The sequence below is a fragment of the Nipponia nippon genome, unplaced genomic scaffold, assembly GCF_047370975.1.
Source record: "Nipponia nippon isolate SJK-2023a ecotype South Korea unplaced genomic scaffold, ASM4737097v1 scaffold_8, whole genome shotgun sequence".
Classification (NCBI taxonomy): Eukaryota; Metazoa; Chordata; class Aves; order Pelecaniformes; family Threskiornithidae; genus Nipponia; species Nipponia nippon.
The window spans coordinates 47717543-47730276 of NW_028262402.1; the positions used below are offsets into that span (position 1 = coordinate 47717543).

The 12734-nt window shown below is 44.5% G+C and overlaps 1 protein-coding gene across 3 annotated transcripts in view; it reads right to left on the bottom strand.

Moving 5' to 3' along the window:
• The window catches only part of DMRT1 (doublesex and mab-3 related transcription factor 1), a 60093-nt gene that overhangs the window by 20185 nt on the left and 27174 nt on the right, over nucleotides 1–12734 (bottom strand). For all 3 annotated transcript variants that reach the window (XM_087741656.1, XM_087741657.1, XM_087741658.1), the window contains one exon: nucleotides 6164–6326. In XM_087741656.1, the coding sequence (XP_087597782.1) occupies nucleotides 6164–6326 (163 nt within the window). The remainder of the gene's footprint in view (nucleotides 1–6163; nucleotides 6327–12734) is intronic.

Sequence of the window (12734 nt, forward strand, 5' to 3'; positions counted from 1 at the left end):
AGGCTTCAAGACACAGAAAAATGAGTTGCCAGAGCTTATATTGAATATTCCTCACATTCTCAAATGTATTTTCATAGCTGCTGTTACAGCTAATGAAATGATGAAGTATGAATAAGAATGCCACAAATCAGGGTTAGCAACTTGCTTGGTTTAAAAGATGAAAAAAATCCCCAAACCCAACAACCGTCTAGTCAGCTAAGCCCAAGATTAAACTTTTTATTGAAAATGAAAAGGGCATCTGCCTAAAAAGGTCTGTAAAACAGTGCAATGCACATGCACAACCAAGGCCTGGAGAAGCATAGTTTAAAATCTGCTTGCCATCCTTGTAATGAGTGCCTAAGGGAAGCTGCACACAGCATAGCCATCGGGGACTGTAAGATGCAGCAATAAGAATGGACAAAAAAAGATAAACAGTTGTGCAAAGATCAAGCGACCCACTTGAACTGACTGTTCAAGATCTCCAGACTGGGATGATTATCCCTTCCTTTCTTCTTTTGTCTTATTTCAAAATTCACTTGTGAAAGTTTTATGTAAGATGGGTAGTGGAAAATACTACCTGGAGTTTCAGCAAACACTGCTTGCTCCTTCATCACAAGGGATAGCATACTCTTGAAGAGAGGTCACTTTTTAAGCAAAAGATGCACAGACAGCCACACATACACAAAACAGACAAGCTAAATATTGCTGAACTGTATCAGTTCTAGGAGCAAAATTACACACTCCCCACATATTCTGCTGCTGAAACCCCTCCAAATTCAAGATGTGTTTCTGCTGGTGCTCTACTGAAGAGGTGCATAGAAAGGGAGTGGCAGTGGTACCTCTCAGGCTTGACAACGCCCAGACCCCGAGGGACTGCAACAGCTAGTCTTCAGCTTATACTGATGGAGGAAAATTTGGGCTATTTTCTGCTGTTGTACCCCACTTCTCTAAGTGCTTTATTAGCATAGCTCTGCCAGTGCCTCTTGTCAGTTGGCTGCAAATAAGGAGCAGACACATGCAAGGCCTTTTTCCGCTCTTTGGTGTAATTTCTTAGACATACCAAACCAGCCTGCTCTATTGCAGTGCCATCTGTGTAGTCTGAATGGCTGCAGAAAGCAGTTCAGGTTCAAGGACATGGTCTCAAAGACCTTTTGCATACCAGGACTCCTTGACCTCTCTGATCCTACAGTCAGGTGCCACCTGTGGCTCTGGAGCATCACTCTTATCTTGCATGGCATTTCAAGGGCACAGGTTCATGCAAAAATACTCTATGTAGGAAACCTCAAAAAAGGGGGGTAACTTTGGCACACAGTAACCCGGTCTGAAAGAAACAGCCAACCTCTTGTGTGTGTTTCTGGCGCACATGGCATTCCTTGCATTCCAGCGATGCTTTTGCCAAAATGAAACTTTTTGTCTTCAGCAGGGAGATTGTCTCCAACATGCCCTTGATTGTGAAGCTGCTGGACGAGGCTCTTTACAGAGCTGCTCCAGTTTGGGTGGGCTTTTCCAGTGGCTCAGCACTGTTCTCCATACAGGATCCAAGCAGAGAAATGCAAAGATGGGAAAGTCTGGGCTGCCTTCATTTCCACAACTGTAAAACCGGGGATACCAGTCATTTAACTTCTGGAATGGACTGTGAAAAAGTGTTTTGAAAGTGTTGGAAGCTCTTCTGCTGACAAAAAAGCCTGTTACCAGAGATGTTCTCCTTCATAAAATGGTGTTTGCTGATTTACACAAAACTGTTGACCTTTTCTGTATCAAAATGAACACTTCATATCAGTTTTTCTTATTTGTGTTTGGGAAGAGTTTCATGCTCCTGCTTAATGTTCGAGCTGCAAATACAGCACTGCTCCAGTGCTTCATTACTTGTGTTTCCAACTATCCTGACACTTAGACAGGAAAGTAAAAATTCAAATCCATTCAGCAGCTAGATCAACATTTTAAATGCAAGCCACCTGCTTCACCACAGGCACAGACACACAGAATAATTATCTTAACATTTCACATAATAATGACAAAGAGGACTTTTCATTCCATGCCAACTTTAACACAACGCAACTACTTTAAAATCAAAGGTGTCTGCAAATACAGGGATGTTTCTCCTTTCCATCCTTCTATTTGAATGCTAAATTTTTCTGCCACTGTCCCAAACCTGGAAAACACTCCCATACAGATAAGCAAGTGCTCAACTTTTACTCAGTGGAAACAGGACCTGGAGCAAGGCACCCAGTCCTGATCCAAGCATGTGCTTTCTTGCTCTCTCAAACCAAGGTCTTTTGTGCAGGTATTTCACAAATCTAAGTGCAGGAGGGGCTGATTCAAAAGCAGTGGAAGGTGCTATCCAATTCTGGGCAGCGAACCAATCATGCAAAAGACCCATTTTAAAAAAACAAACAAACAAACAACTATCCCACAGAAGCCAATGGGAATAAGGGGAATACGGCACTTGGCTTTTGGAGATTAAATACCCTGTTGTGACCCATTCTAATTCCTCCACTTCTTGCACAAGGATCTTTCAGCTTGGCTTCTTCTAAAAGAAAGACATGTTTTAAAGTATGCTTTGCATGCACAGGGATTGATAACAACCTCTCATACACCTTTTCTTCTCATTGTTCTTGCAGAAAAAAGGACAGGAAAAATCTTTTCAAAGTAGAGAGTACAAAATCCTTCTCCCACTAGAAACTATTACATAAAACTTACAACCTGGTGATCTAAGAGAGCCTTCTGAAAACATCCTTTTGCCATGTGTCACTGGTTTATCTTCTTTTTCTCCCCATTATTTCCAGTTTCAGCTGGAAGGGCAGCAGCTGTGCTTAGTTGGAAGCAAAACCATTTTACGTAGAACCACTTCAAATTGCAAGGAGGTTGACTGATGGCGTTTTGCCATTCAGCAAATGTCAGCCCATTACTATATGCAACACACTGTAACATGGTATGACCTCATGTACAAATGTCATAAGCTTCCTGAGAACTTCGCATCATTCATAAAAACAAAGAAAGTGTAAATCAGTGGTCTGTTAGCTCATCTCTTCTCCCATTCAATATAACTGGTCTAAGCAGGCAGTTAACTTAGCAGAACATAATTAATGAAATAGTCTAACTGAAATACTAAATGAGATAATACATGAACTGGCAAAACCTCTATAAAGCTGACGTTACAACTGAAGTGTGGGTAATAGACTGCATGTGTTGTAAGACCATCTAAGATTTGTGCTTGGGAATTTAATAACTGTTTTTTATTAAAGATACGTGTTTCTGACGTTTTGAAAATTTGGCTGCAAAATTAGTTTTTTAGTTTGACCTGTTGCTCTTCGATTCACACTGTTGCCTTCCTGTAAAATTTCTGGATTAACAATACCTAAGTCTTCACATAGACCTTAAAAAAATTAGTTATGGGCTTGCTGCAGGAGTTATTAGGTGAAGTTTTACAGTCTGCATTACATAGCAAGTAAGATTAGATGATCCTAATGTTCCCTTCTGGACCTAAAATCTATGAACACGTCTTAGAAAGAAAACAAGTCTCTGAACATGGTTACCAATTCAGCCACAGAAAAGGAAGGAGTAAGATATGATTTGTCGATTTAAAACATGCACTGGAGTTGTCTTTAGCAAGCAGCAACCACTAACCCTGCAGAAACATGCCACCAGGCTTCATACAAAGCAGTCAGGCATTGTACAGAAAGTTCAGCCCAACCATCAATGGAGAAACATGTAAGAATGGGTCTTTTGACTGAGACAGCACTTGCAGCATGGGCAGTCAGTACTCTGGGGGAATGCGCAACCCTCTTTAATACGCAGGATCCACTGGTCACAACCTGCTGGCTGACTCAGCACTCACACAGATGACAATAAAGAGGCAAAAAATCTCAAACCCTCTGAGGACTGTGAAAGGCACTGGAAGAAAAACATCATGGGAGTGTAAATTACCAACTAACAGCCTGAGAATATTATTTTGTCTGGAGGTAGAAAAAGTAAAAGCAGTCATCTCCTCCAAGAACATGCATAACAAAGAAGATGCTTCTAAGAAGCTGATTAAATAGGTATGGTCCTGCTCACATGTTCAAGTTTCCCACAAAAATATTGGTGCCTCTTTCACCCACTAGCTCCCTACTATGGAAAAACACTTCTTCAGAGTCTGGAAAATGCTGTTTGATCCCAGTAAATTACATCTCACTGCTTGTCGGTTTCTGATTGATGGTGTAACTTAGGGAACAATATCTGTGTGTGGAATACTGTCTGGAGAAGCAGTCAGGGATTATTGAAAATACAGTATTTATGCAGTTTAAAAATCAGTGGCACATTACGCACAACTTTTTTCTAGAGTGATGAAAAATTACTGAAGTGCACTCGGGAACAAAGGGTATAAGGTCTTTTGTCTATTTGTAAGAACACTCGACTGGTAAGACTTCTTAGTGAGTTAGTAGTGATGGATGCAAGAAAAAGCGCCAACAGCAGTTGAGCATAAAGCCAACAGCTTCTCCGACCAATGGGCAGAAAGGAAGACGTCACTGTTCAATGGTGGTCAGAGAAGAGGGAAGAAAATAAAATTGAAGAAAAGAGAAGGAAAATGAACCAAGGATCACTGATTTCTCTAAGCCATTTAAAACTACTGGAGAAGGAGGGAAAGTCTAAGGTTTTGTCACACCACGTGTTGTTTCTTCATCTATCTGATATGTCACAGTTAGTTGGAAGACTTTCAGAAAACAGCCATTCCAAAAGAGCAGCCACCTCCTCAGTGTAAATCGTTCTGGAGTTACTGAATTCAAGGGCTCAGTGCTGATTTACACCAGCCACAGGTATGACTTTATACACGCCTCACCTTCCAAAACTTCATATGAGTCCTTAAGGTCTTGTCATGAGACAACCATCGTATTTTTCACCACAACACAAATGCAACAGACACCAAGACATCGGCCACAGAAAGGCCATGACCGAAAACAATTATGAGAACCTATGCAGGATACTTCCTTTCATCAGATATAAAAAGGAGAAGATTAATGTCAATGTATAAGTGCATCAGAGAAACAAATTAGGACAGACGCTGTTGCCAGTGGTGTGACTCTGTGCAAAAAAACCCAAAAACAAAACAAAAAAAACCACACACAAAAATTTGGCAGGTGTAAAGTAAAGAAAAAGAAATACTTGCCACAGACCATACAAAATTAAACTGCCAGATTCACTGATTGCTACAGAGAGACAAAATGCGTGAAAAGTTTATGGAAGGGTTAGCTCAATTCATGGAGTGCAGGTCTGCTGCTGGTAACTGAAATGATGGTTCAGAGGCAATCAATAGCCCAGGACACCTTTGAATGCTGTAGGAGTGTGAGGAGTTTGGACATATGAAGTAGGATCACCCTACTCTTTCTCTGTTTCTCTTCTTGTTTCTCTAGCACCAGTTACTGTCCTGTTCCAGGGACAGGGAAGCAGCTCAGTGGAGTTGGTCTACTCCAGCAGGGCCATGTTAACGCCTGTGTGTGCACTCTACTTACTACTGGAGCAAAGGAACAAGTAAGCGAGAGAAACATTGTCAAAACCACAGGGTAAATTCACCAACGCTTTTCTGGAAATTACTGCAGTTTATAGTAATCCTTAGGACAGCCAGAAAACACTGGATACGAAAAGAAAAAAATTATCTGTAGTAGTTTTAAATGAACTAACACAGTGTGATGAGTTTGAAAGCAAACAAGGAAGCAAGTCTGCAGAGGGCTTCACGACATGGTTGGGATGCAGGAATAGTTCCCGCATGTGGTTCAGAAAGAAGAGGAGAGCAAAGGCTCAGTGGGAGGCCTGTGCAAAAAAATCACAGACAGCATTTCTGAGAAGAAAAGAAAGGAAATATAATTCTGTGGTTGCAGCAAAGATAATTCTTTGTTCCTGTGAGGCAGCCAGGTGGTAAGCACCAAAGATGTCACCTCAAGTGACTCTTTGTACAAATCAGAGACATACACATGATCAGAAAGGTATGACTGTGCACCCGAACCACAAGACTTCTGAAGTACAAGCTTACACCACTGTACAGTAACAGCCCTATGTTGCCACGGCACTACACGCCTTCCAGAAAACAGCCACCATCTTGTCAACACGTACTTTCTGATGCCTAGCTTCCTTCCCAGCAGCAGCCCACACCTCCCGGGTGCCTGCCTCGAGGCAAGGCAGTTCCAGACGCCCCGGTGGATGCACTTACCTCTTGCTTTTGACTCCGAGTAGGAGGGAATGTCCTCAGAGGTCAGGATTTGGGGGAGGCACGTGGGAGCGCCAACCCCCTGTCCCAGGTAGGAAGCGGGTGGGTAGTAGGAGCACATGCGGTACTGGGAGCTGACGGCATGGCGGCCCTCCATGCCCTTCACCTGTCAGAGAGAGAAGCGCAACAGCAGCCTGTGAAAGCTGAGCCCCAGCACCGCGCGGGCAACCCACTGCCCCACATGCATACAGCTTCGAAGAAGGTCACGGGGGATGGATGAGAAGTAAAATCCTGACACGCTGGCCTTGGGTTTTTGCTTTGGTTGGCTCACAGCTTGCCCCCACCACTCAGCTACAAGTGAGCTGGCGTGGTATGGGATGTGACCTAGCAGCAGCAGCAGCAGCAGCAGCACCAGCATGCCTATGGCTGGTTTATCTTACTTCAGGTGAAGCTGTGTCTGGCACACAAGCATGTACCCTTCACTGCAAGGAGCTTCCTGGCAAGTCCCCTCCTCACAGCACAGACAACACCACGGGAGGTTTTCAGACCCCTTCAACTGCACGCACCCGGCCAGTGTCAGAGATGAAGTGTCCATCCAGTCCCTACACCTCCCCAGTGACTAACCCGTCTCAGGCTGGTGTTAACTGCTCTGCCAGGGACCTACGGGGAGGCTAAGGAGGACAGTCCTACTGGCAGGCTCGCTCGGGACATGCTCCATAGTGTCTGAGCAGTGACACATGCGTACAAACACATCGCTTTTCTTACAGCCTAGTGAGACGGAAAAATATTTTCCTGATTTACCCAGAGAAACCAAGTTGTGGACAGACTACATGGGAAGCCTGTGGTGGAGCCACGGCTGGACACCAGCCAGCAGGTCCGCTGTGTCAGCATGGCATCCACCAGACAACCCCTTCACCCTCCTGCAGCCTGCAGCAAAGTTGGCAGCACTCAGAAATCAATGTTTATCCTACTCCAATGCCCTGAAATCATCCAAACTGATCTCCTCAGACAGGGAGTAATGCTTTTTTAAATTTTCGTTTTATGAAAGAACTACCATCTACTATTATTTGTTCCAAAGCCCTACAATGTAACGTGGCTATAGTGCTCCAAAAAAACGCAGCCAAACGCTTCACAAGATTAGGATTTTCAACAGGAAAGGTAACACTACCTAGTCTCCCTAAGTCTGCTGGGCAGTGAATGATTGTAAGATGGAAAGCTTCTGGGCAGAGAAAAAAATACCACAGTTTTGCACCAGGTATAAAGGTAGCAGTGCCAACAGTAACGTACACCCAGCTACGCCATCAGACATCGTCTTTGCAAGCAGAAGTGCTTGACAGCCTATTCAGCTGCAGCTCGCCTCGGTTAGAGGAGCTCTGCCTGCTCCACTGCGGTTCCCTCGGGTCCCAGCCAGCCGCACGTGGAGCCCTGCTCCTCAGCTCTTCCCAGGCTGCGCATCTCAGACCTGGGGAGCAGCGGAGGCCGGGGCTGAGCCTGCTGTCCCAGATGGCCGCCCCACGCCAGGAGACCCCCAGGGTCTGGTCCTGGCAAAAGGAGCCACTGGCACCTCCCAGCGAAGCAGCCAGAATGCAGTCACCCCTTGTTTTCCAGGGGTCTCTTTAATAATTCAATATTCATTTTAGTATGCCTAGCTGGAAATAATGTGGCCCGAGTCACATAAAATCCTGCCAGTGCTCTCCGAGACAAGAGGGCAATATTCTACTTTCCATGTGGAGCCAGGTTTGCAGCGAGATTAAGTGCTGAGAGAGAGCGGTGGCTGTTTACAGGAAGCAGAGCACACGTCTGCCCGTCTTCCGACAGCAGCACAGTCACATGTATTTGCACATGTACCGAGGGATCAGGAGGACACGCTTTTAGTCTGTGAAAGTAAGAGTTTTTCTATTATAAATTAAAGGAATACTGAAAAGGTGATTTTTCTACCATCTGCACCCCATGCGTGCAGAAAAAGTTCAACATGCACCGAAGTTTCATCCATGATAAACAGTAAATTGCTCTTAAAAAAATTTAATGTGTCATCACAAGGAAGCCTGAACTCAAAAGAGACACTGATGTCCCCTCTGCTGTTCTGAAAAAGGGTGGTCTCCTCTTGGAAACACACATCTGTGCTTTGCAGACTTCCTCAACAAAACCCAGGCTGCCTCTGCTCTGAAATTATGGATTGGCAATACAAATTGCCCAAAAGCTCAGTCCAAAGGCCATTTTGAATCTGTACATCTGCAAAGCTCAACAGCTCTAGAAGTACTGGGGAAAAAAAGTTAGCAAACTCCTCTCTGCCTCCCCTTTTGCACACACCGCCTTCCTTCCCTCGGTGGGGCAGGGCTGTGGGCAGCACCTGCAGTCCTCACATCTCCGCCTCTCCCTTGTGCAAGTGCATGTGTGCACACGTACAACCGAGAAAAGGTCACCTGCAGGAGACAGCATTATTTCAGCTGTAACAAAATGGAGGGATCACTCCTGGCACTGAAACAATCACGTGCATGTTTCTTCTCCCTGTAGAGTGGATGCAGTGACCTGTTTCCTTTCAAACCTTTTTTTAGAGTTTTTCTCCATTTCTTAAAAAAAAACAACTCATCTAAAATCTCTGGATGCAATGAATTATTACTACTATTATTATTAGTGTGCGGTAGCTGGCTAGCAAGAGACATGTTTTATAATCTTATTACCCACACCAAGTCTATGAACCACAGTTCGACCGACAGCCAGAGCCTTGGCTCTGGAAAGAATATGCTGTGTATTAACCGCTGAAGAAAATCTAAAAGCTTTTGGTTTTGTTTAATTAAACTGTTTAGAATACACACTGCAGTAAATCTGAACCATAAGGTTTCCTTTTTATAGTGCTTAGCAATCCTATTTTACAGTAACAATAAAAAGAAAACAAGTCGTAAAAATTCTTGACCTTAGCGCTGCGTTAAAAAAGGGGCTTAGGAGATCATTACCCCATGAGAAGGGGCATTTGCTCTGTATTAACTCCTGCAGCTCTGGAGGAGTTGTGCTTCTTGCACATTTTTGGGTGCCAGAAAGGGAGATACAAACAGCCCTGGGGAGACCCTGGAATATTCAGAGCATTTCTAACGCGGGGCAGTCTGGCCTTCCAAACGCTGCAGCCAGGTGCCAGGTTTGGGATCCTTCCCTGGGTCCTGCCCAGGGGGAATGCTGGGGTCATGCAGGGATCACAGGAGGAGATGCCTGGCCCTCTGGTGTCTCCTCCTGCCTCTCTCGCCCCTTCCATCCCTACAGCAAGGCCAAGACAGGGAAAGGCTGGGACAGTCCCAGCAGCCACTCTGGTTTGTATCACCGCAGGCTACGTGCCATAAGAACAAGGCATGTTTTAGGTGAGGAAGTGCTCTGGAAGGGAAGGGCATGGACTTGCTCTTTGCAGAGAGCAAGCTGAGCTCCTGAGTTGAACACCTGAGTGGCTCACTTACAGCGCATCCCCTTCCAGCCACACATCACTCGTGCCGTGCCCCAGCTCCAGGATCCATTCACCAAGTACATCACCAACTTCAGTGGCAGACACAGATCATCAGAGAAGCACATTTCGTCGATTCAACATTTCTGAGTTCCCCTAAATTGTACAACACAGCGCACACTCAGTAACTTTTTAAAGAATGTACTGCAAGCAACAGTAGGATGCTTTTATAACTCATGAACCAATAAATATGGCCTGATTGAAAGACCATGCACGCAGTGGAAATTCTTTCCCTGTTCCCTTGTAAAGCCAATATGGGGAATCAAAAGGCAGCCACAGCTCATCCACAAACAGGTAAGCTGGAAGCAGGATTTGTCCCTCGCTGAGCACAACAGTCAGTGCAGCCCTACAGCAGTGCCCAACAGTGACAGAATATGTAGCAAAAGCCAGGAAACCATAAAGAGCAAAAGCTCTTGCACCAGTTCAGACCATTCCTGTGAAAAAGCTTTCTCCACAGCTACTGGAAGAGCAACGTAAAGCCCAGCTCCTCCTTCCAAGCTCCTGGCAGCACCTGCATAACCTCTACACATCTTCTTCATGGAGGAAGAGCCGAGGACAGGAGGTGGCCAGACCAGGACAGAAAAGAGGCAAGGCAGGCACAAGCAGTGGCTCACTTCTTCCAGGCTCAGAGACTAGAAAATGGTCCTGCCCTTTCCAGATGATTTATTCAGACAAAACATCACCTGGGTTAATTCTTTTATTTGCAAAAGCTGCCAGCCACAATCTCCTTGTGAGCAAGCTAGTGTTACTCTTAGCTGCACCTTCACGTTTTGCAGTTGATCCTGACTATGGGGCTGATTCCCAAGAAGGACGAGCAGCAGGAGGCTGTGGATGCTAATCCTGGGTGACAAGGGCTGCAAAAAATTCCAAGCAACAGAAGAGATCAAAGTACTCTCCTTCGGCCCTGATGCTGGTGGGCCACGTGATCTCCGCCAAATCACTGCACCCAGGCTTTCCATCCTTCTGTCCAACCCGTGATTCACCAACAGCTGCCTTATAACAAACCCAGTAATTATGGAAACACTAGAGAAACTGTGTTAATAGCCTCCTCCTTCTGCCTTGATCTTAAAAATAAAGCCAGCTTTAGGGGGCATAAAATTGTATTTTGCATTTATGTGTCATTATCTGCAAACAACAGCATTCACAGGTCAGTTTTTGGCATGAGGCAAGAAGGCATCCACTGGCCACCAGAGTGAAATCCAGACATCAGGAACCTCTGCTCTGTCACCTGCGGGCCGTGTGACCACAGGCAAGTTATTTAACACTTCCCTGCCTCAGTTTCCCCAGCTGTAAACCAGGGTTGCCGCTACTCTCCCACCTTGCAATGCCACAGCCCATGAGCTGACCCCTCACAACTACTTCTGCAGTTGCACTGCCCAAGCGGGCTTTGTTTCGTTCCTAAAACCAGCTAAGCATATTTTCCAGCACAAGGGAAAAACGAGTCTATGATACCCTGCCTTGACTTACTTTGATTCTAGCACAGAAAATACAAGAGACATCTATATCTGTCCCTCCTTGATAGACAAACTTAATTAACCTTTGCTATTCTGTTCCAACCTATTCTTTTAGACAAAGGCAGTGACCCATAAACAATATGTTACCATCAGAATCTCAACTGCGGTGACACCTAGAGATATAGCCCTATCAGCAGTATCGGAAAATAAACCGCTTAGATTAGCTCCTCCAAGAAATATGGATTGCATTCATGTCACACATGAGCTGTCAGAAACATTAGGATACTTTTAGCATAAATCTGTAGTGTGAAGGGTATGTTATGAATACAGTATATAATACACTGCTTACACATAAAATTGGGATTTTGTCGTGTGACTTGCACAATGTGTATATATTTACACACACGCATACATTTTACACATTTTACACCTATTTCTGGAGAGTTAGACTGCACATTTCTATAAGAAGGCCAGGCTTATTGGAGGAAAAACTGTGCCAGAAACTAGAAACAGGTTGTGGAAGTTGAAAAGAGCCTTCTTTTTTACTAGGAAGCAGCTATTCTTAGGAGTTCAAACTGCTCACTGCCCTATCATGGCCACACTTCTCTGGATTTAGTAAAAGACAGTTTTATATGCTTGCTACTTTTAAAGAAATCCTTAAAAACCAGTTTCCTACCTCAGCAATGCTAAATATTTCACTTCCAAATGGTAAATGTAATTCCCGTATTAGAAAATCAGTTTAAATTTCTCAGTCTGACTCTCACCAATACTTATTTCAAGTTTTTGCTATAAACTGGTTTAAGGAAAGAACAAAACAGCTGAGGTTTTGGAAGTGAGAATACTGGATTGCCAAGCTGCATTAAAAAAAAAAAGAAAGAAAGGAAGAAAGGAAAAAAAAAACCACCTCACAGCATGAAACAGAAATTACATGAAATTCTGAAATTTGTCCAAAAGCTCCTGGCCAGCCTTAACCCTTCTCCGAAGCAGGATCCCTGGAGCTACCAGAGTAACAAAGAAAACTCAGCCACTGGTCCCCAGGTGTGGGGGCACATTCTGCATCTTGCAGATTTTTAATGGTAAGGCTGTAGGAACCAGAAGAGTTTTAACACTTTTTGGGGAGGACACTGACTCACAAGAGTCCCGATTATCCTTATGCTGTGGGTCACACACCAGCAGTTTCATTGCCAGCTTGGAGAATTAAACCTGATTCAATTCAGACATGCCCATCCAGGTTTCACTTTTGTTGTGGCAGAAAAGACTGCAGTCAGCCCATCATTTTTCAGTTGCTGCCCCTAAGTGGGTCGCAGTGAGACCAGTTTCAGAAGGACCAACTTCCAACGTATACCAACATGCTCTGACTTACAGTACTGATGTTGGTGAACTCATTTAACTGTTAATTGGATTGAATACACGTAAATTCCTGTCGTAATGAACAATTACGAGAGCTTCAAGGGAGGGTCCAGATGCTCACACAGAACTGGAATGAAAGGAGATGCACAGTAACGACCACCTCTGCTCTCTCCTCTCCAACCCAAGCTTGTCTTTTCTTCAGGTGCAACACCAGCTGTATCTGATTATCTGCTTTAGAGCTGGCAAAAACAGCAGAATACAAATGACTAAAGTAGTCTCAACC